Here is a 19,598-nt window from a genome sequence, read left to right as displayed (position 1 = left end):
GGTTCCCTAGAAAAAGACACACCACTCTGTATCTTTTTGCTGGTCAAAAGGATAGCGAGTGGTGGGTCTTCTCCAGGAGAACTTCTTTGACTGTATCAGATGTGGCATCACTGGATTTAATGTGAATATAATTCCGTAGGCCCACTGACTGTCATGAGATCTGGCCGTATTGAACACAGTTATCCAAGGGTGCCAAAAATCCAGAAATGAGCACAGATAGGAACCATTCCACTGCAAAGCCTGCTGGATATTGGACATGCCATTGGAATGGCTCGTGTTCATGCTCAGAACCGATTGGCATTGCTGTGGAAAAGCACCACTGCATCCCACACTGCTTCAACACAGACAGCAATTCAACTCACATGAGAGCAGATGAGAACAGTTTGATGACTACCTTGTGTACTCCTCCTGAAGTTTATTTGGGTCCGTAACAAAAAACTTGACTAGGAAGTTGAGATTGTGCGGTGACCCCCCTGCATGGGAGTCAGATTGAAAAAAACAAAAAAAACAACAACATGTTGTTGAAAGTATTTCGGCATTCTACAAATGAGAATTTTGGTGGAGTTTTACGTTGATAATAGAAAACTTACCCTTTAACTGCTTCCTGATCAGCTTGGCTGGATCCACCCACTTCTGCAGAAAATGGTGAGAGAGAAAATGATTTCAGATCAGAGGATAAAAAGAACAAATGCTTTTTCTTCCCCATAAATCTAGCATTAGCCCGCTCATAGACGAGCAAACCATCTAGAAACAATGTAAAAACTCCCCCAGACCGGGACACAAATCAATTACGATGGCCATTGGTGTGTGCGTGTGTGTGCGTGTGTGTGTGGTGTGTGGTGTGTGGTGTGTCTGTCCCTACAAGCCTTGAATTGCCCTGTGTTTGACCCACCATTGTTGACAGATAACAGTCAGTAATCGTCTAATCCAGATTGTGTGTGTGGAAACACTCAACACACTTTGTGGCACAGGCTAACCCCGGGCCCCCGACAGATACCCAGGGTAAACAGTAAACACCACACTGACAGTCAGGGAAGGGACTGGATGAATCACACAGTATAAACACACACAACAATTCAATTAATAGGGTAAAGGAACAGCTGTTAAAATATGGAGTTTCGAAAAGCTCGACGGCGTTTCCCTGTTGCATAATCTCTCCCTCGCACTGCCAATGTGACTGTGCCGAACACGCCACCGGCAACATTTTACATAATCTCACCTCCAAGAATCAGAGGTGCCATTTTTGCCTAGAGGCAATCCCTCTATTACCATAGTGATTATACAGCCCAATAAAATTTCGGAAAAAAAAACAAAAAAGGGCCATTGCAAGCAGGATAACCAGGCAAGCTAGAGAGCAAGTCATCCTATAAAGAAATACTGGGTTCATATTTCTTCGACAGCAGACATTAGCTCTGTTAAAGTGCCCTTGGGTGAGACATTGAAGCCCCATCTGCTTCAAGGGTGCTGTTCTGTAGCCGACCCTGCACTTTGACCTCCATCTGCAGAACCGGCGTAGTGTAAGAAATGATTCCACTGACATTGTTGTCAGGTAGGGTTGGGCGATATGACGGTATACACTCTGCAATGGTAGAAATGTGCCCAACGGCAGAGATTTATAAACGCCAATACAGTTTGGACAGCAGCGCACACTCCATGTCAGTTGGTGGCGGTAATGCATCATAACGTTGTTTGCCATCTACCATAAAACTCAGAGGAGAAGAATGAGGAGGCAAAGAAGATGACGACGAAGAAGAAGAAGAAGAGCAGCAACATGGAAACAGAGGAGGAGAATAAAATTGTAAATACAGAGCAAGGGAAGGCATCCCAACCAACCCAAGATGAGGGAAAAGAACTTGGTACTAAAAAGGGTGCGACTTCTGTCGTGTGAACACGGTTTGGATTTAGAAAATCCGACATTTGGACCTTAAAGGGTCCATTTTGAACGAGTGTTAGTTTTTACTCTTTTGAGTATTTTGTTTTTAAGTCTCTCATTTGAGGCAGTTATTTCTGTTTGTATGGAAGTTCCCAATAAAAGAAGAAGAAAATCAAATGTGATGAAGTACAGTGTAGTTATTTTAAACCATTTCTTAACTGAATTTATGGAACAATTACTGTATTGCGCTATATACCGTTAACATGATGTAAAATTACACATAACCGTGATAGAAGATTTTGGCCTTGTCATCGGGAACACCAGTTTCTCACCTGAGAGTCGCCACAGCGGTCAGCCAGCTGGAGGCCGAAGTAATCCCTCTCAGTCAAGTCCAGGTGGTTGAAGACCAGATCCAGCAGCGCCTGGCCTTTATCCTGCCTCTAGGAGACGGAGACATTTAGAGACATTAGAAGTGGGATGGGCTCTTTTCGGACAGCCGTGAAAACAACCTCTCGTCTCAGAGAACAGCGAGTCAAGATTTTTAATTATGATGATGTCACAAACTTGTTGGGTTTGTTCAAAGCCTCACCTGCCTGTATTCAGTACTTAAAACTTTAAAAGCCCTATAGCTTCATAAAGGGACACGAGAGGTGAAAGAAACAGCAATTCCGCATCGTAACAGGGTTACGGTGTTGCGTGTGATGACAACGAGACTAAAATATGAACCGTTTTATCAGCTGCGACCACAGCCAACTGCTACAACAACTAGATAACAGAAATTCACAAACCCATGCCAATAGCATGCCAAACGACCGACTCACTTTCTTTCTCCTCCAATCCCTTCATTAGTTAAGAAAAGCTGCAACCAGCCAAGACTTCTCCCTTTTGCAGATCATTCTTCTGATTCAATATTAGAGATGCTCGTAAACTTGATACCGGTATTTGGAAACTGGCCAATACCAGGCTACAATAGAGCATCGGTATCAGAGATTTTACCCAAGGCTCCAAAAGTAATAGGTTGTTAATAAAAGTAAAATGGTTTGATTCACTGCATTTTTGGAGCGTGGAAGCCTGCATGTGGTGAGAATAAATGAACTTTATTTTAAATATTTTGCCCACTGAGCCCCAAACTAACAGTGGAAGACCGCTGTTCAGCAAAAGTAATGGATCAGTACTCAGTAGTGGCCAGTACTTGAAGAGTTGTACTTTGAATCGGTATCACCAGTGAAAAAAAAAGATACTGGTGCATTCCTATCCCCCCCCCCCTTTTTCTCCTCAGTCGAATTTTTGGCTGATTACCCTACTCTTCCGAGCCGTCCCGGTCACCGCTCCACCCCCTCTGCCGATCCGGGGAGGGCTGCAGACTACCACATGTCTCTTCTGATACATGTGGAGTCACCAGCTGCTTCTTTTCACCTGACAGTGAGGAGTTTCACCAGGAGGATGTAGCGCGTTAAAGGATCATGCTATTCCCCCCTGAACAGGCACCCTGACTGACCAGAGGAGGCGCTAGTGCAGCGACTAGGACACACCCACATCCGGCTTCCCATCCACAGACACGGCCAATTGTGTCTGTAGGGACGCCCAACCACGCCGGAAGTAACATGGGGATTCGAACCGGCGATCCCCATGTTGGTAGGCAACGGAATAGACCGCTACGTCACCCGGACGCCTGTGCATCCCCATTTGATGTGTATGTTACACCTGTTTTAGGAAAGAGAGAAGTCACCACATGCATGCTTCACCAGCATGGATAAAAGAAAAAAAGAGGCTCAAATCATCCACTTTCCAATAAAACGTTCTGGGGATATCTTCCTTAATTCTAGTTTATTTGAATGTTGATAAAACTACAGCAAAGTGCTGAAAACACAGGAAGAACCCAAACAAACAGAGAAGCGGTTCATCAAAACAGATCCCAATGAGGTCCGCTGCACTTCACATTACCATCAGACCGGTCTGCGGTCCTGCAGTGCCTTGATTTTTATGCTTGCGTACAAAACCCTCTTAAATCACAATATCCCCGTCCGAAGCACTCGGAAAGCTTTACGCGGATTACGCCTGACTGTCGCTCCGATAAGATGAGCGAATGTTGGGCGACAAAAGCTTTTTAAAATGGGTTCCACGCAGGCTGTTCTGAGAAAGTGTCAGATCAATGTGCAGATGCTGGCGTAGTGGACCGAAAACTCTGTATTATTTAACGCTGTACTGGGGGGCATGAAGTGCACGCCATGTGACTACCGTCTGCCTGGGCCGAGTCACCTCCACTACAGAAATGACGGATGTAACGGCACCAACAACAAACTGGTCTACATGCTGAGTGCTGATGGACCATCTTACAGTTTCTGCCATATCCCAAGGCAAAATCTCAGGGAAATGTTTTGCAGGTGTCGTGACGAGGGGCAATTTTAGGTCTCTCTACAGCCGTCCTCCTCGTGGTGTCAGTTTTGGTTTATGTATAAAGCTTCACCCTCTGCATCTTTGTGTTTTTCCTCTTCCAGTGCTAGTGAAAATCTGTTTGCTGACATCACATCACAAGAAATAATTATAAGGAGGAAGAGATTTGCAGGAACGGCAGTAATTTGCAACCACTGAGTCACTTTTTAACCGATAGCTGAAATCTCTGCCAGGCACCCAGGGCATTAAAAGCCGCAGAAAAAAAACTATGAAACAACTGACACAGGAGTCAAACAGTCGGGGAGACCTGACTGGAACCGACCCCAAGCCTCGTACGTCCTCAAAGAGGCCTGGTATTTCTCTCAATACCTTCACCTCCTCGGCTTTGGAGGCACGGGTGCACCACTTCGGCAGTTTACCGCTGGCAATGGAGCATCAATAATGCACTGATCAAGAGAGGGAACCGAGGACAGTGTGTATTTATGAATAAGTTAATAGCAGAGAGCAGGACAAGAGCGAAGTCACTTAAGTTTCATTGGAGACAGGTGAACATGGTGTGTGAGGGAGCTGAGCAGGCGCAGGCATTACAAATCAGCACTCGCAGGGGATTTAATAGGCAGGCATTAGGGCTGAACGATACTGGACACTGAGAAAGATGGATGTCGCGTTTTGCAATATGCATTGCGATATTAAGGAAAAACGCAGGTGGCATAATTTCACCAGATATATGCAGCTTTTTACTTCAATGGCTTCAATCTATTCGGAGAGATATATCCCTCTGCAAATGATGAGGCTGATTTTAGAAAAAGGGAAATAAGGCAGTTGTTCAATACTCTGGTTGACTCAACATGACAACATTGTGTTCAGTTAATACTCACCCATCAATCCAGGCTAGTCCATGAGCAACACAATACCCCCCCCCCCACACACACACACACACACACACCTTGTATCCAGCCAATTACGTCAGTCTTCCGAGCTGTCCCGGTCACTGCTCCATCCCCTCTGCCGATCCGGGGAGGGCTGCAGACTACCACATGCCTCCTCCAATACATGTGGAGTCGCCAGCCACTTCTTTTCACCTGACAGTGAAGAGTTTTGCCAGGAGGACATAGCGCGTGGGAGGATCACACTATTCCCCCCCCAAGTTCTCCACACAGGCGCCCCGACCGACCAGAGGAGGGGCTAGTGCAGCAACCAGGACACATGCCCACATCCAGCTTCTCACCCGCAGACACGGCCAATTGTGTCTGTAGGGACGCCCAACCAAGCCGAAGGTAACACGGGGATTCGAACCGGCGATCCACGTGTTGGTAGGCAATTGAATTCTGCTGAAAAGCACCAGAGCGCCACAGGAGGTCACTCCTGCCTGTGGCCATCAAACTTTACAACTCCTCCCTCAGACTCAGACTGTCGGACACTCTGAGTTAATGGTCATCGGACTGGCCCTGTCGAGTTTTGTTTGTGCTGCTTGTTGTGTGCTGTGGTAGTGCAGTATAGATAGTGTTATGTGCACCATGCTTGTTGATATATTTTGTTCTTGTTTATATTTCTTATTTGTCTTTTATTTCTGTTTGTTTCTGTTTCTATTTTCTTGTCTTGTATCTTGTTAGTTTTTGGTTGTTGGAACGTGAGTGTCTGTAACAGAACTCAATTTCCCCTCAGGGATAAATGAAGTATTCTGATTCTGATCTGAATAGACCGCCATGCCACCCGGATGCCCCGGCAACACAATATTTATTATGAGTTTTGCAAAAGCCTCCTAAAGAAGGGGACTCATTCAGGAGATAGCAGGGCCCTTGTGGACCCTCTAAGTTGGCAGTACTATTATGAAGCTACATAAATACTGGGTGACACCTCACTTTGTACACAGTCATTGGTGGGTTATGGCAAGTGGGACCTGGAAGGCCACATTGGCAGTGTTACATCTGTGAGAAGCCAGCTCATAATAGGAATCGGGTGAGACTTATTTAGTTCCTTGGTTGCTGCGTAATATGTGTGCATTTAGTTCTGCAGCATATGTCAAAATTTTATCCTCAAAGCCTGTAAACCTGCTACTCACATTTTAATTTTAGACCACCAACATATCTTGGCTAATGGGAATACAAAAATTGAGATGACTGTGTCACGTTAGTACTGCCAAACAAGTTATGGCCATTTGTGCACATCTACTTGCCTGCATCTCCACATATGGTCAGAGGACTAAACGGTGGAAACACAATAGCTAGGACTCACAAACCAAACCGAGCACGGTCATCATACAACATCAGATCCGAGACCTAATCCTCCCTCTAGTCTAACAGTGAGCCCGTTCAACAACACAAACCCCCACTTACCCGCTCCCAGACAAAGAAGCCCGCGGTGGTGACTCTGCAACCCCCAGTGGCACAACTTCAAGTAAACTCAGGATGACAGGATTAAAGGCGGAAGCAGATTTGCTTCAGAACAAAGAACCCCTGCTGGTCAAAACACGATTCGTATTGAGGGCATCTTGCATTCAGACAGCAGCACGTCTCAACTAACGCCTGATATGCACTTCTGAATACAATGTTTTGGCACAGCAATGCAGTAGCTTTCCCCGTTTTAAACATACGAAGATGTTGCTGGAGGTGTAGATAAGAACACCATCAGGATGAGACATAACAAAGACCAGCTTTGGCTCAGCCACATCTGGTGTAAGAAAGATGCCTCATAATGAGTTAAGAGGTTTGAACATTTCGCTCCACTAGGGATAAGATGACAAACCCATTTCTTGCAAAGCAAAGCTTGGCTATGGAATCCACTGCAAGCCTACGCAATCTCTTATATGGACTATCTCAGTGCTAAAGCTCCTTCAAATGTTGCAAGAAAAGACCAGCAAGAGTTGAGGCTTTGGCCATAGCTCCTGTTTAGCAGATAGCGAGCCCCACCAGGGTTCTAGCCTTTGTTAAATGAGGCAGACAGACACCCCCCTGGGCTTAATCCCCCTACAGTAAGCATAAAGCAGTCCATTACTATTGGCTTGGATGAGAAAACGTTTGTGTTTTTGGCCTGGTCTCAGACTCCATTCACTGTCACAATGTCCTTTCCAAACCCAGCACCAAGTTCCAAAATATTGCTTATTTTAATGATTTAACTGTTAGACTAACTCTTAAGATCCATCCTGGACTTGTTTTCTTGAGACTGTGACTGTGCTAGAACAAAGGAGTAAGGTCTGCACACTGAAATGCTCTCAAAACGAATTTATTTGGCGGCAACATTTCTCAGCGTTTCCTCGGGCCCGAGGAAGCTCTCTAGTTTTGCATTTTTTGTCTTGGACCTAAATAATGTTTTCTGGATGTGTGCATACTTGGTTCCTCTGCTGTGACTGTGTCGTCACTGTGAATAAATATTACAGTACATAGCGGCGCGGTCATTGCTGTCTGACTTTAAGAGAAACACAAAGTCTCCGACATATAAAAATGGTACTCACGCTCACTGTGAAGGCCTGCACTGTGTTGTCCAGGAAAAGCACGTTACAGACCACTTCAGCATGCTGACCGTCTTGAACAAGCTTTGACGCTCGAACATTGCAGATTCTCCCAGTGGCCCGTTGGAAGCGCGCCGTCATTACTGTCCATGCACAGTCTGCAATGCAGAAGAAGGTCAAGACAAGAGAAATGGTTTCACATGTATCACAAAGGTGAAGCCAGTTTACAGTAGCTTTGGATTAAGCTGTATTTCACTGTGGGAAAATGCACTTCTTATTGAGCACGCCTCCAAAATTGGTCGACCTTCGAAAGTGGCTGCCCTTAAAATCTGGTGGCATTCAGGCTGTTTTCCTACCTCCCAATAACATTAATTACAAAGAAATAGATAATTCAGGAGCGTGCATTCACCTGAAATAACCCTTGAAGTAAAAAGCTGCAAATTACATCATCCTTGTTTTTCTACTTTGATAAGGTTTTATGGTAGTGCTGACTATCAGTTTCCCAGCAGCCAATTTCGGATGATTAATTCTAAAACGAGTATCCTACCAAGGTACGTGGATTAAAAGAACGTAAATATTATATAATTTCGATAGACAATTTCTACTTTTAATTTTAGAGCTACCAAGAGGAAATCTCCCCTCCACCTGCATCTGAAATGGTTCCCAGTTCACGTCTGTTCCCGAGTTCTCATAACTGATACGTTGTCTTTAACAGTCACATTCAGTGAAACCCCTGAAAGCAGGTTAAACTACCAGGAAAGCCTGAATGGATAACACTTAAACCACCAGGGAAAGCACAAGATTGATTTTTTTCTCTCTCCTCAGCAATCAGCCACAGGACCTCGCTTATCTCCAAACTGCCCTGATTAACATAATGGTTATTCTGGGCACAATATGTTTAGACAACTCCTTTGAACACCAGGCCATTGAATCATAAAGGAGAATGGGGGCTACTATAAGTAGGATAGTACAACCACTAGGCGTAGAGGTCAGGCCTGACCTTTTTTTTCCCCCGTTCACCTTTGGCCCCAGCCACTAATGCATGACATTATTCTCACTGAGAAAGGTCTCGAAATGAAACATCCTGCGCCCTGCTTTTGTCTTGCACAATGGCAGCAGATGAATGCCAATAGTCGTACAAAATGAAACAAGTGCAGTGCACTGTGATGATGGAGAGCATCTCTAGAACTACTGCCTTGCATAAGTCCTCCACAGCATTGCACGGTATGTGTGTGTGTGTGTGTGTGTGTGTGTGTGTGTGTGTGTGTGCTGATGCAATACCAGTCACACAAACGAACAAACCAACTTCATAGCCAATATCCTATCGATAGGGGCTTGCATTTTAATTTGTTACATACGTGCAAACCCCCACTTCGGGAGTTTGAGCATTTGATTCCCTGGTGGGGATTTTATTTTGACAAATAACACTGAATAACTAACAATCATTAAACTCCCAAAACTGATGGCGAGGTGGTGTGAAAAGATCCAAACCCAGCAGCATCCACGGTGGTTAGTCCATGGAAAAAAAGTAATATCTGTGGGATATGTTCGGAATGGATCTGTGAACAGCAAAGCACCAGGAACATCTGCTCTGGCCACCAGAACATGACACGGGCGGGCTAAGTCCGTGTTTAGTCTGTCGTCTGTGTACACGGATCCGAACAAGCGTCTGCCACTCACAGAACAACCATCGGCGAAGAACTCACAGCGTTCTCGTTTGTCAAGTGACCCGTCTCACCCGAACTTGACTTACCTTCATAAAAAAAACAGCTCCAGCAGGTGTCCGGACTCCGGAGGGGGGGGAGGGGGAGGGGGGGGAGAAACACGAGCATTCGCCGCCGCAAAACGTCTCTCTATTCCCGGCCGCGGAGCCACACAGTCTCCGGCGTCATTACCCGGCTCGTCCGCAGCCTCGCGCTCTCATTATTTCATGTATTATCTGACTGACTCGATCTCGAGGCGCTGAGGGGGCTCGGGTCAGCGCCGCTGACAGTAACGTCCCAAACGGAGACGAACTAATAAGAGAAAGCGGTGTTTACAGCGCACCTATGTGGTGTACGCAGGACATACGTAGACGGCAAATTTATCTCTTTTCGCACAGTCACGTTACGCCAAATGCGGAGCAGGACTCAGCCGTGCGTAAGGACGACGTGCGCGATGACGTCACGGCGACGAACCGCTATGGCCACCTGTCACAGCGCACAAGGCTAAAAATTTGCAGTTTACCCCCTGACATTATTTTCTTCACCGAGGTCAAAAATCACGTTAAACCTGTAAAATAATTAATTTTAGAATAAGTAGTACAAGGATAGGCCTATTTGTGTCTCCTACATTTGTTTAATCTTTATTATTTATTGTCCCCTGTTAAACTATGACTTGTCTTCTTTCTCTTTGTAATACTGTATATTCTCAATTATTCCCCTCTTGTTCAAAGTTATGATGTCTGAATGCTTGTAAATTACTATTTTTTTGCTTTATAAAGTTCATTACAAAAACCTGTAACACTGCAGGTTCCCCTCGCCCAGAAACTTCCGTTATTTTTGACCACCGCTAAAACCAAAGCGCCAATTTCAACATTTACCTGTGATTTTTTTCCACCTCTGATTTTTTTTAATTCATGAATAGAGATATTTAAAATACACCCCCCGTCTCCTTAAACCGTTAAAAACAGCTTCACAATAAACAAGGCATATACAGTTTATCCGGAAAGTATTCACACCTCTTCACTTTCCCCACATTTTGTTATGTTACAGCCTTATTCCAAAATGGATTAAATTTATTTTTTCCTTATCAATCTACATACAATACCCCATAATGACAAAGCGAAAAAGGTTTTGTAGATTTTTTTGCAAATTTATTAAAAATGAAAAACTGAAATATTGCATGTACATAAGTAATCACACCCTTTACTCAGTACTTGGTTGAGGCCCCCTTGGCAGCGATTACAGCCTCAAGTCTTCTTGGGTATGAAGCTTCAAGCTTGGCACACCTATATTTGGGGTATTTCTCCCATTCTTCTTTGCAGATCCTCTTGAGCTCCGTAAGGTTAGATGGGGAGCGTCGCTGCACAGCTATTTTCAGGTCTTTCCAGAGATGTTCAGTGGGGTTCAAGTCTGGGCTCTGGCTGGGCCACTGAAGGACATTCACAGACTTGTCCCGAAGCCACTCCTTCATTGTCTTGGCTGTGTGCTTAGGGTCGTTGTCATGTTGAAAGGTAAACCTTCGCCCCAGTCTGAGGTCCTGAGCGCTCTGGAGCAGGTTTTCATCAAGGATCTCTCTGTACTTTGCTGCATTCATTTTTCCCTCGATCCTGACTAGTCTCCCAGTTCCTGCCGCTGAAAAACATCCCCACAGCATGATGCTGTCACCACCATGCTTCACTGTAGGGATGGTATTAGCAAGGTGATGAGAGGTGCCTGGTTTCCTCCAGACGTGACGTTTGGCATTCAGGCAAAAGAGTTCAATCTTGGTTTCATCAGACCAGAGAATCTTGTTTCTCATGGTCTGAGAGTCCTTTAGGTGCTTTCTGGCAAACTCAAAGCGGGCTGTCATGTGCCTTTTACTGAGCAGAGGTTTCCGTCTGGCCACTCTACCATAAAGTCCTGATTGGTGGAGTGCTGCAGAGATGGTTGTCCTTCTGGAAGGTTCTCCCATCTCCACAGAGGAACACTGGAGCTCTGTCAGAGTGACCATTGGGTTCTTGGTCACCTCCCTGACCAAGGCCCTTCCCCCCGTTTGCTCAGTTTGGCTGGGCGGCCAGCTCTAGGAAGAGTCCTGGTGGATCCAAACTTCTTCCATTTATGAATGATGGAGACCACTGTGCTCTTCGGGACCTTCAAAGCTGTAGAAATTTTTTTGTACCCTTCCCCAGATCTGTGCCTCGATACAATCCTGTCTCGGAGGTCCACAGACAATTCCTTTGACTTCATGGCTTGGTTTCTGCTCTGACATGCACTGTCAACAGTGGGACCTTATATAGACGGGTGTGTGCCTTTCCAAATCATGTCCAATCCATTGAATTTACTACAGGTGGACTCCAATCAAGATGTAGAAACATCTCAAGGATGATCAGTGGAAACAGGATGAACCTGATGTCAATTTTGAGTGTCATAGCAAAGGGTGTGAATACTTATGTACATGCAATATTTCAGTTTTTTATTTTTAATAAATTTGCAAAAATTTCTACAAAACCTTTTTCACTTTGTCATTATGGGGTATTGTGTGTAGATTGATGAGAAAAAAAAGGAATTTAATCCATTTTGGAATAAGGCCGTAACATAACAAAATGTGGGGAAAGTGAAGGGGTGTGAATACTTTCCGGATGCACTGTGTCAGCAACAGACGAGTTATTATTTTTAGGAAATTATTCATTCATGAACATAAAAGTGAAAATTAAGAAAAAAAACACGTTTGCTCCATTCAAGAAATACCGAATTCGAAAAACAAGAACACCCTCCACATAGTGTGAAGCCTTCAATTTTGAGTTTAAATTACTGTAATTAGCCCACTGTGTTTAGCACTTCAATTTGTTTGCCTCACTGTTTTGTGGATGTTTTTTGATGTTGTATTGCTGGTTGTTGGTACTGTGGCAAATATTCAATAAAGTCCCAGGAAAACAGCAAGTTAGTTTGCTTTGTACACCCAGTAGCTTCCGTGAAAACCAGTTACTAATATCCCAAAACCAACTAGGTCCAGTTTGCAAACGGTGAGCAGTCTGGGCGCAACCGGTGTGACTAAATTGTTTGGTGACATACTGCCATCTACTGGTAGTTTGTGTACATGGCAAGGAAGTTTTAATGCAAGATCCACTTACATTTTAAAGTTACCATCATTTGTTTCACTTCAATCAATCAATCAATCAATCAATCAATCAATCAAGTTGCATTTCAAAGCTGCCATCCTAGACATGCAAAAGCCTACTGTGCAGACTGATGGGTGACTATTAACTGAACACAATGGTGTCATGTTGAGTCAGAGGACTGAAGAATTGCATTATTTCCCTTTTCTAAAACCAGCCTCATCATCTGCAGAGGGATAAATTCTCTCCAAATGGAGCTCTTTAAGTAAAAAGCTGCATGTATATCTGGAAAAATATATGTCACCCCTGTTTTTCTTCAATTTCACAATGCATATCGCAAAAAGCTATGTCCATCCTTCTCAGTATCATTCTGCTATTTTCATTTATCGATGTGTTTCATAATCCAACATGATTCAGTTCTATTTCGTTTTTTATTAAGATTTGTAAAATCATACCAGTTCTTCGAAATAAACTGTCAGACTCATTGAGAGAATTTTCAGATCTTGCTTGGCATATATGCATGCCTCTGACCGACCTACAGTTTGGGGGAAACAATCGGTTGTCTATGTCATCTGAAAAGTGTGCCTGCAAGTGTCACAGATCAAAATCTTCAAAGATCTGCTAATGCAAAACAAAATATGAGAATTATCCCTATCTAGCCTTCATGCACTGATCAGCCAAACCATTAACACCACTGACAGGTGAAGTGAATAACATTGCTTATCTCGTTACATCCCACAGAGGAGCTACTGTAGCTCAAATTGTTGAAAGAGTTTATGCTGGCTATGATAGACAGGTGTCAGAACACGTCACAGCTTGCTGTGTATGGGGCTGCGTACATCATGGGCACTCAGACCAGTCTGAGTGCCCATGATCACCCGTTCACCACCGAAAGCACCAACAATGGCCATGTGAGCATCAGAATTGGACCATGGAGCAGTGGAAGAAGGTGGCCTGGTCTGATGAATCATGTGTTCTTTTACATCAGGTGAAGGGCTGGGTGTGTGTTCGTCGTCTCCTGGGGAACAGATGACACCAGGATGCACTATGGGAAGAAGGCAAGCCAGCAGAGGCAGTGTGAAGCTCTGGGCAATGTTCTGCTGGGAAACCTTGGGTCCTGGCATTCATGTGGATGTTAGTTGCAGACCAGGTACACCCCTTTATGGCAATGGTGTTGCCTGAGGGCAGTGGCCTCTTTCAGCAGGACAATGTACCCTGCCACACTGCACACATGACAGACTTCAAGGTGTTGCCTTGCCTCCAAATTCCCCATATCTCAATCTGATTGAGCATCTGTGGGATGTGCATGGAGGCCCCACCTCACAACTTGCAGGACCTAAAGGATCTGCTGAACAACTTGGCACCAGATACCAGAGGACACCTTCAGAGGTCTTGTGGTGTCCATGCCTCGATGGGTCAGAGTTGTTTTGGTGGCATGAGGGGGGCCTACACAATATTAGGCAGGTGGTTGTAATGTTTTGGCTGATTGGTATGTCTCAGCAAGTATAGGATTTCGGTCACATGTATCAAGTCAACAATGATTTCTAAAGTCCATTCCCCAAGTGCCAATACTGTCATAGAGTCAGTCCACCTGGTGTCAGTCTAGGCCTTGGTGGAAACTACTGAGATGGCAGTCCGGACACCCACTGGCATCGCCGCGCAGCCTTTTCTTTCATCGAGAGGCTGCACTGAAACCTTACTAATTAATTTTGCCGCCCAAGAGATGCTTTTTTAATTTATCTTAGCTGTAGCAAGGAAGAAAAAGGGCTGTTAAATGTTCTCGCATAACAATGTTGTGTTTTTTAGGTAAAAGGTACCCATTTCGTTATCTATGTAAATAGATACAGTCGACCAGTGTCTCCGGTCGACTGTGCCAAGCACCTGGTGCCGCTCACAGCCTTGGTGAGGACTGCTGAGACAGCACACTAGACAGTCAGGCTTTTTCTGTATGGCTCAGACATCATATTGTGATGGTGTGATAATTTAGAAGAAAGAAGAAGAAAGCCACTTTATATTATTATTGTATTCTTACAATGAAATTGTTCTCTGCATCCTATTGTATAGGAGCAGTGGGCAGCTGCAGTGCAGCACCCGGGAACCAACTCCAGTTCTTCTTTCCATTGCCTTGCTCAGGGGCACAGACAGGAGTATTAACCCTAACATGCATGTCTTTTTGATGGTGGGAGGAAACCGGAGCACCCAGAGGAAACTCACGCAGACACGGCCTGGGGTTCAAGCCTAGGACCTTCTTGCTGTGAGGCAACAGTGCTAACCACTGGACCACTGTGCTTCTCAAAATTTAGTTGAGCCCCAGTATCTGTCTTAATAGCCATTGCTGCAGGTGTTCAGGTGCCCCCCTCCCCAACCGTGGGTTTGACTCGAGGCTGAAATAGTGAAACTGACCAACACCCTTAATAATACCTCCAATATTTTCATATATACACACACACACACACACACACACACACACACACACACACACACACACACACACACACACACACACACACACACACACACACACACACACACACACACACACACATTTAAACACAGTTTAGTAAGATCAAATGTATTTTATTTTACTAGATCCTCACATACCTGCACATACATGAACAAATTTGTTGGTTGTGTTCATATTGCGCACAATTATTTCCGACAATATCACTGCACATACATAATAATCATAATAAAACATTACTTTTTTATTAAAGACATTATCTTAGATTATCTGGCACATGGTGAATTGACTCATCTTTCAAATTTTGCAAACCATTCTGGTATCATCATCATCATCATTATTATTATTATTATTATTATTATTATTACCATGACCATCAGCATTGTTAGGTTATCGTTGGTTAGAACTACGGTAATATTGGTAATAACGGTGGTAGTAGTTGTTTTGGTTTTTTTGTAGTCGTAGTAGAAGCATATTATCTAAAGTATTGTAAAAAAAAAAAAGTATATATATATAAATATATATATATATATTAAAGTATTTTACTTAGTATTTTGCATATTTTGACAGCACTTGGAAAAAACTCAACGGTCACTCTAATGCATGTCAGAATCAGAACCATTTATTCATCCCCTAGGGGAAATTGGGTAATATAATGTCTTACATTAATGATTTCATGTGACTCATTAAGGCCTGTCAAAAATGTCAGAGACCATAACGGTCTCTGAAACAACACTTCCTTTGCATGAGTGCAGAAGAACCAAAGTTGTGCGTCGGACGATGTTTTCACGCAAGCCTTCAGAGAAAATATCCCATTTGTTTTAACTTTATTGTCCCAACAACAAAGTCCCCCCTTAAAGACCAGCAAAAACGTCCCCATTTGCCTCCTCATATCTCTGTGCGTAACCTTAATTCAACCCTTCCCGGATACCCAAAAAAATTTAAAAAAATAAAAGGTGGTTGTGCAGTCTGGATGCTCTCCCACGGTCACGGTGTTTATCAGCGAGGTGCGCGCTATAAAAGAGAAGCGTGGACACACAGCAGGTACACAGGAACCTGCAGAGGTCTAGAAGGTAAGCTGGCGCGCGCTTCATCCATCACACGAGGCCTGATTTTCACCTGCACAGGTGAACGGGAGACACACTCTCTAACCAAAGAGCACACTCAAGAGACAGCCGTTCCTTTATTTTTGCTAATATTAAATGCCTGGTGGGAGATAGCTCTTTACACAGCACTGCAGTTGTAGGCCACCACGGATGAGCGACCCCCTTTTTTTCCACTCGAAAGAACCAAAACTAATATCCAAGTAGTTGTTGCTATTAACTTTGCAGTGTTTTGCAGTGTTCTGTCATATTCTGGATTTGAGTGTTGAAATTGCCTCCTAATAAATCACATGTCTGTTTGACTGTCACCTCCACAGAGGTCAGAAGAAACAAGAAAATGAAGGTCTTTGCTTTTGCTCTCCTGCTCCTGGTGGCCGTCATCTACGGTGAATATCAGACTAAACTCCCTCCAGAAATCAATGTTGTTTCTAACGTTCCTCTCTTTCTCTCCGCCCATCGTATATCCCCTGTCTGTCTGAGACCGGTCTCTAACTCACGAACGCTCTCTTTCTCCGGCACCAGGTGACGCCCTGCAGTGCCAGAACTGTGTCCACGAGACACCTGCCAACAGCACCTGTGTGGAGACGGTGGAGACCTGTCCTCCTGAGTTGGACACCTGCGCCAAGATTACCTACCCCGCACCTTACGGTGAGCACCCCCTCCCTCCACTCCCAATGATGCCGACCTCCACAGGGGGGGCAGGTCCCAAAACACACACACACACACACCAGCTTACATTTCAACAGACGAGACGGTCGTTCCTGTGCAGCGAGGGTCCAACCAGCAGCACTCCAGAGGGATTTTTGGGGGTTTTTCTGACAAATTCACAAAGAGTAGAAAATGAAAAATAATTTAATATTGTGGAACGTTCTCTCTCTCTCTCTGTTTTTAATGTAATGAGCTTCAATAGCATGACATATACATGTGCATATTGCCAAAGCATAGATCTGAACATAAATGACATAGGAATCAATTAAGATGAAATAAAATCAATGGAATAGCAAATAAATTAACAGAATCTACACATGAAATTGTTTTGTATAGTAGGCAACTGACGATTCAAAAAAGTAGAATACATGTGCAGAGTTTATGCGTTAGATTATGGCATGACATTGCATATTGTGCACATGGATTTCTAGTGTTTCAAGATTTTCTACAAGAAGAATACACATTTTTTCCCCACCTGTATTTGAATCTCGGTACTTAAATCTCTCTCTCTCTCTCTCTCTCCAGAAAACACCTTCCACAAGTCCTGCTTCGAGATGACGGAGTGCCTGAAGCTTATTGTCACCCAGGGCCTGCAGGTGACCTGCTGCAACTGGGATGGCTGCAACAAATAAAGGGTTTCCGTTGGCCTCTTGAGGTGCTGAGCTGCAGTTTGTGTGTAAAAGTCTCTGAAATCATAATAAAAAGACATGAAATAAATCTTCTCATTTGTCCTTTAATTATTTTTTTTGACAAGTGAAATGTATATGTACAATGAAGGAAAAATGCTAGAGGTTCATAAACTGAGCCTATCAGAGATGAAGAGAAAGCGGCAACAAAAACCAAACGACACCCACCCTGCACCCTGAAAAAAAAAAAAAAAAAAACTGGGATCGGCTCCAGCATCCCCGCAACCCTGAGAGCAGGATAAGCGGCTCAGATAAGGGATCGATGGATGGAAAAAACAAAAACGCTTGTAATTTTATTTTCCACGTCGGACTTTTCTCAAACTCTTTCAAAGACGCGTTTTGCTGTTGTGTGGTTTCTGTCGTTCAACTCAAACACACTTGTGAGTTTCCTATAAAAAATGGACACGTTTGCATGTAAATCTTCAGGACTGTAGCTTTAAAGGTTAGAAAAGTAATGACTTGGCATCTGGGTGGTGTAGCAGTCTAGTCCATTGCCTATTAACAAGGGGATCGCTGGTTCGAATCCCCATGTTACCTCCGGCTTGGTCAGGCGTCCCTACAGACGCAATTGGCCATGTCTGCGGGTGGGAAGCCAGATGTGGGTATGTGTCCTGGTCGCTGCAGTAGCACCTCCTCTGGTCGGTCGGGGCACCTGTTCGGGGGGGGGGGTGGAATAGCGTGATCTTCCCACGCACTACATCCCCCCTGGTGAAACTCCTCACTGTCAGGTGAAGAGAAGCGGCTGGCGACTCCACATGTATCGAAGGAGGCGTGTGGTAGTCTGCAGCCCTCCCCGGATCGGCAGAGGGGGTAGAGCAGTGACCGGGACGGCTCGGAAGAGTGGGGTAATTGGCCAAGTCCAATCGGGAGATTAAGGGGGGGGGGCAAAAAAGAAGAACAGAGAAGTATGAGCTCAGAAAGAAGGATATTTCAGAGCTGTTTGTGTAGGGGGAGATGGGATATCACTTTCTGGAGACAGGTGACGCGAGTTACTGATGAAAGTTGAATTTTCAGTTCACCTATGACGATGGGGAGTTTGCAGCACACACAGCTACAAACTCTCCCCATACATAAACTGAGAATTTCACTTTCAACATGAACTCACATATCCTTCTCTGCAGAAACTCGGACACAGGACCGCCTTTTTACTGCAAAGGGGGACATGCACAAATCTATGTTAAGAAATATGCATGATTGCTACAGGCTTCATATTGATGGCGAGCTACTAGACTAATATCTAGTGGTGAATTGTGGGAGCTGCAAGGTAATAAATAATCTGTTGGGAGTTGGGTCGGCAACTGCGTGTGAATTCTGACAGATGGCTTGAATCTGAAGTACCCCAATGCTGCAGCTAAATTAATCTCTGTTCATTCAACAACAGATATAGGAATTGCATATTTCTTAATTTTTTTTTTTAATTTTAATGGTGATGAACTTTCGGGTGTTTTCTCACTTGGATATCAACACATCTATGAACTTTCAGTAAAAAAAAACAACCCAACAACAACATAGTTATAGAGGAAAAGCAGTGAATGTAGTGAGTATATGATCTCACAAGTAGCCCTCTCTGAGATTTGAGGTCTTTTTTAAGCGAAACAAATTATTGTTAAACCGATAATACAATGGCAATGTGCCCTCTGAGTGGGAGCCGGGGGGGGGGCCTTAAGTACCTGGAAAGAGTGGTGGAGACAAACAGAAAGAAACATAGCCCTAATAAACTGCTTTCAAGTAAGGAAGAATAACGTCGCTTTGTAGACCCGGTAGACTGATAACTGGCGTACAAGACAGACACACAAAGTGAGCCCCACTTGGCTACAGATAGAGAATATTGTGTGTGTGTGTGTGTGTGTGTGTGTGTGTGTGTGTGTGTGTGTGTGTGTGTGTGCGTGTGCGTGTGCGTGTGTTAAGGGACGAATCAGTAGATAGAGATTAATGCAGACTCAAATCAAAGTCAACTGAGAACAGAGAACAACGTTGATTGAAAGTTAAGGCAAAAACTAAGACTTGGTTCGTGGTGGATATTATTCGTTTTTATTTTGATTAAGTTAATATTTGGTTTTGAGTTGTTACTTAATCTAGGACATATAGTCTCCAAAGGGGGGTTAGGCTTAAATACTCTGGCATTTG

General features: G+C 44.2%; 2 protein-coding genes across 2 annotated transcripts in view; one reads left to right on the top strand and one right to left on the bottom strand.

Annotated features, from left to right (window-relative positions):
- LOC130131402 (tyrosine-protein phosphatase non-receptor type 4-like) overlaps nt 1-9,700 on the bottom strand; it is a 37,465-nt gene extending 27,765 nt beyond the window's left edge. Inside the window, exons 1-5 of the mRNA XM_056301079.1 lie at nt 9,469-9,700; nt 7,719-7,873; nt 2,206-2,313; nt 591-633; nt 395-473 (exon numbers count right to left, since the gene is read on the bottom strand). Coding sequence (XP_056157054.1) covers nt 395-473; nt 591-633; nt 2,206-2,313; nt 7,719-7,873; nt 9,469-9,547 — 464 coding nt within the window. The 5' untranslated portion in view covers nt 9,548-9,700. The remainder of the gene's footprint in view (nt 1-394; nt 474-590; nt 634-2,205; nt 2,314-7,718; nt 7,874-9,468) is intronic.
- Nucleotides 9,701-15,992: 6,292 nt separating this feature from the next.
- LOC130131734 (CD59B glycoprotein-like) lies at nt 15,993-17,502 on the top strand. Its single transcript, XM_056301533.1, has 4 exons — nt 15,993-16,047; nt 16,395-16,463; nt 16,600-16,725; nt 17,311-17,502. Exons 2-4 carry the CDS (start codon nt 16,415-16,417, stop codon nt 17,415-17,417), a joined length of 282 nt encoding a protein of 93 aa, XP_056157508.1. The 5' UTR covers nt 15,993-16,047; nt 16,395-16,414; the 3' UTR covers nt 17,418-17,502.
- Nucleotides 17,503-19,598: the final 2,096 nt, after the last annotated feature.

Source organism: Lampris incognitus, chromosome 21 (genome assembly GCF_029633865.1).
Source record: "Lampris incognitus isolate fLamInc1 chromosome 21, fLamInc1.hap2, whole genome shotgun sequence".
Lineage (NCBI taxonomy): Eukaryota > Metazoa > Chordata > Actinopteri > Lampriformes > Lampridae > Lampris > Lampris incognitus.
Note: the sequence above shows the minus strand (reverse complement) of the source record. Positions and strands in the feature narration are given on the sequence as shown.

Bases quoted from the DNA above. Each gene is read 5' to 3' on its own strand.
- LOC130131734 (XM_056301533.1), top strand. From the start codon at position 16,415: ATGAAGGTCTTTGCTTTTGCTCTCCTGCTCCTGGTGGCCGTCATCTAC. The intron at 16,464-16,599 runs GTGAATATCAGA...CTCCGGCACCAG, and splicing joins CCTGGTGGCCGTCATCTACG to GTGACGCCCTGCAGTGCCAG. The intron at 16,726-17,310 runs GTGAGCACCCCC...CTCTCTCTCCAG, and splicing joins TACCTACCCCGCACCTTACG to AAAACACCTTCCACAAGTCC.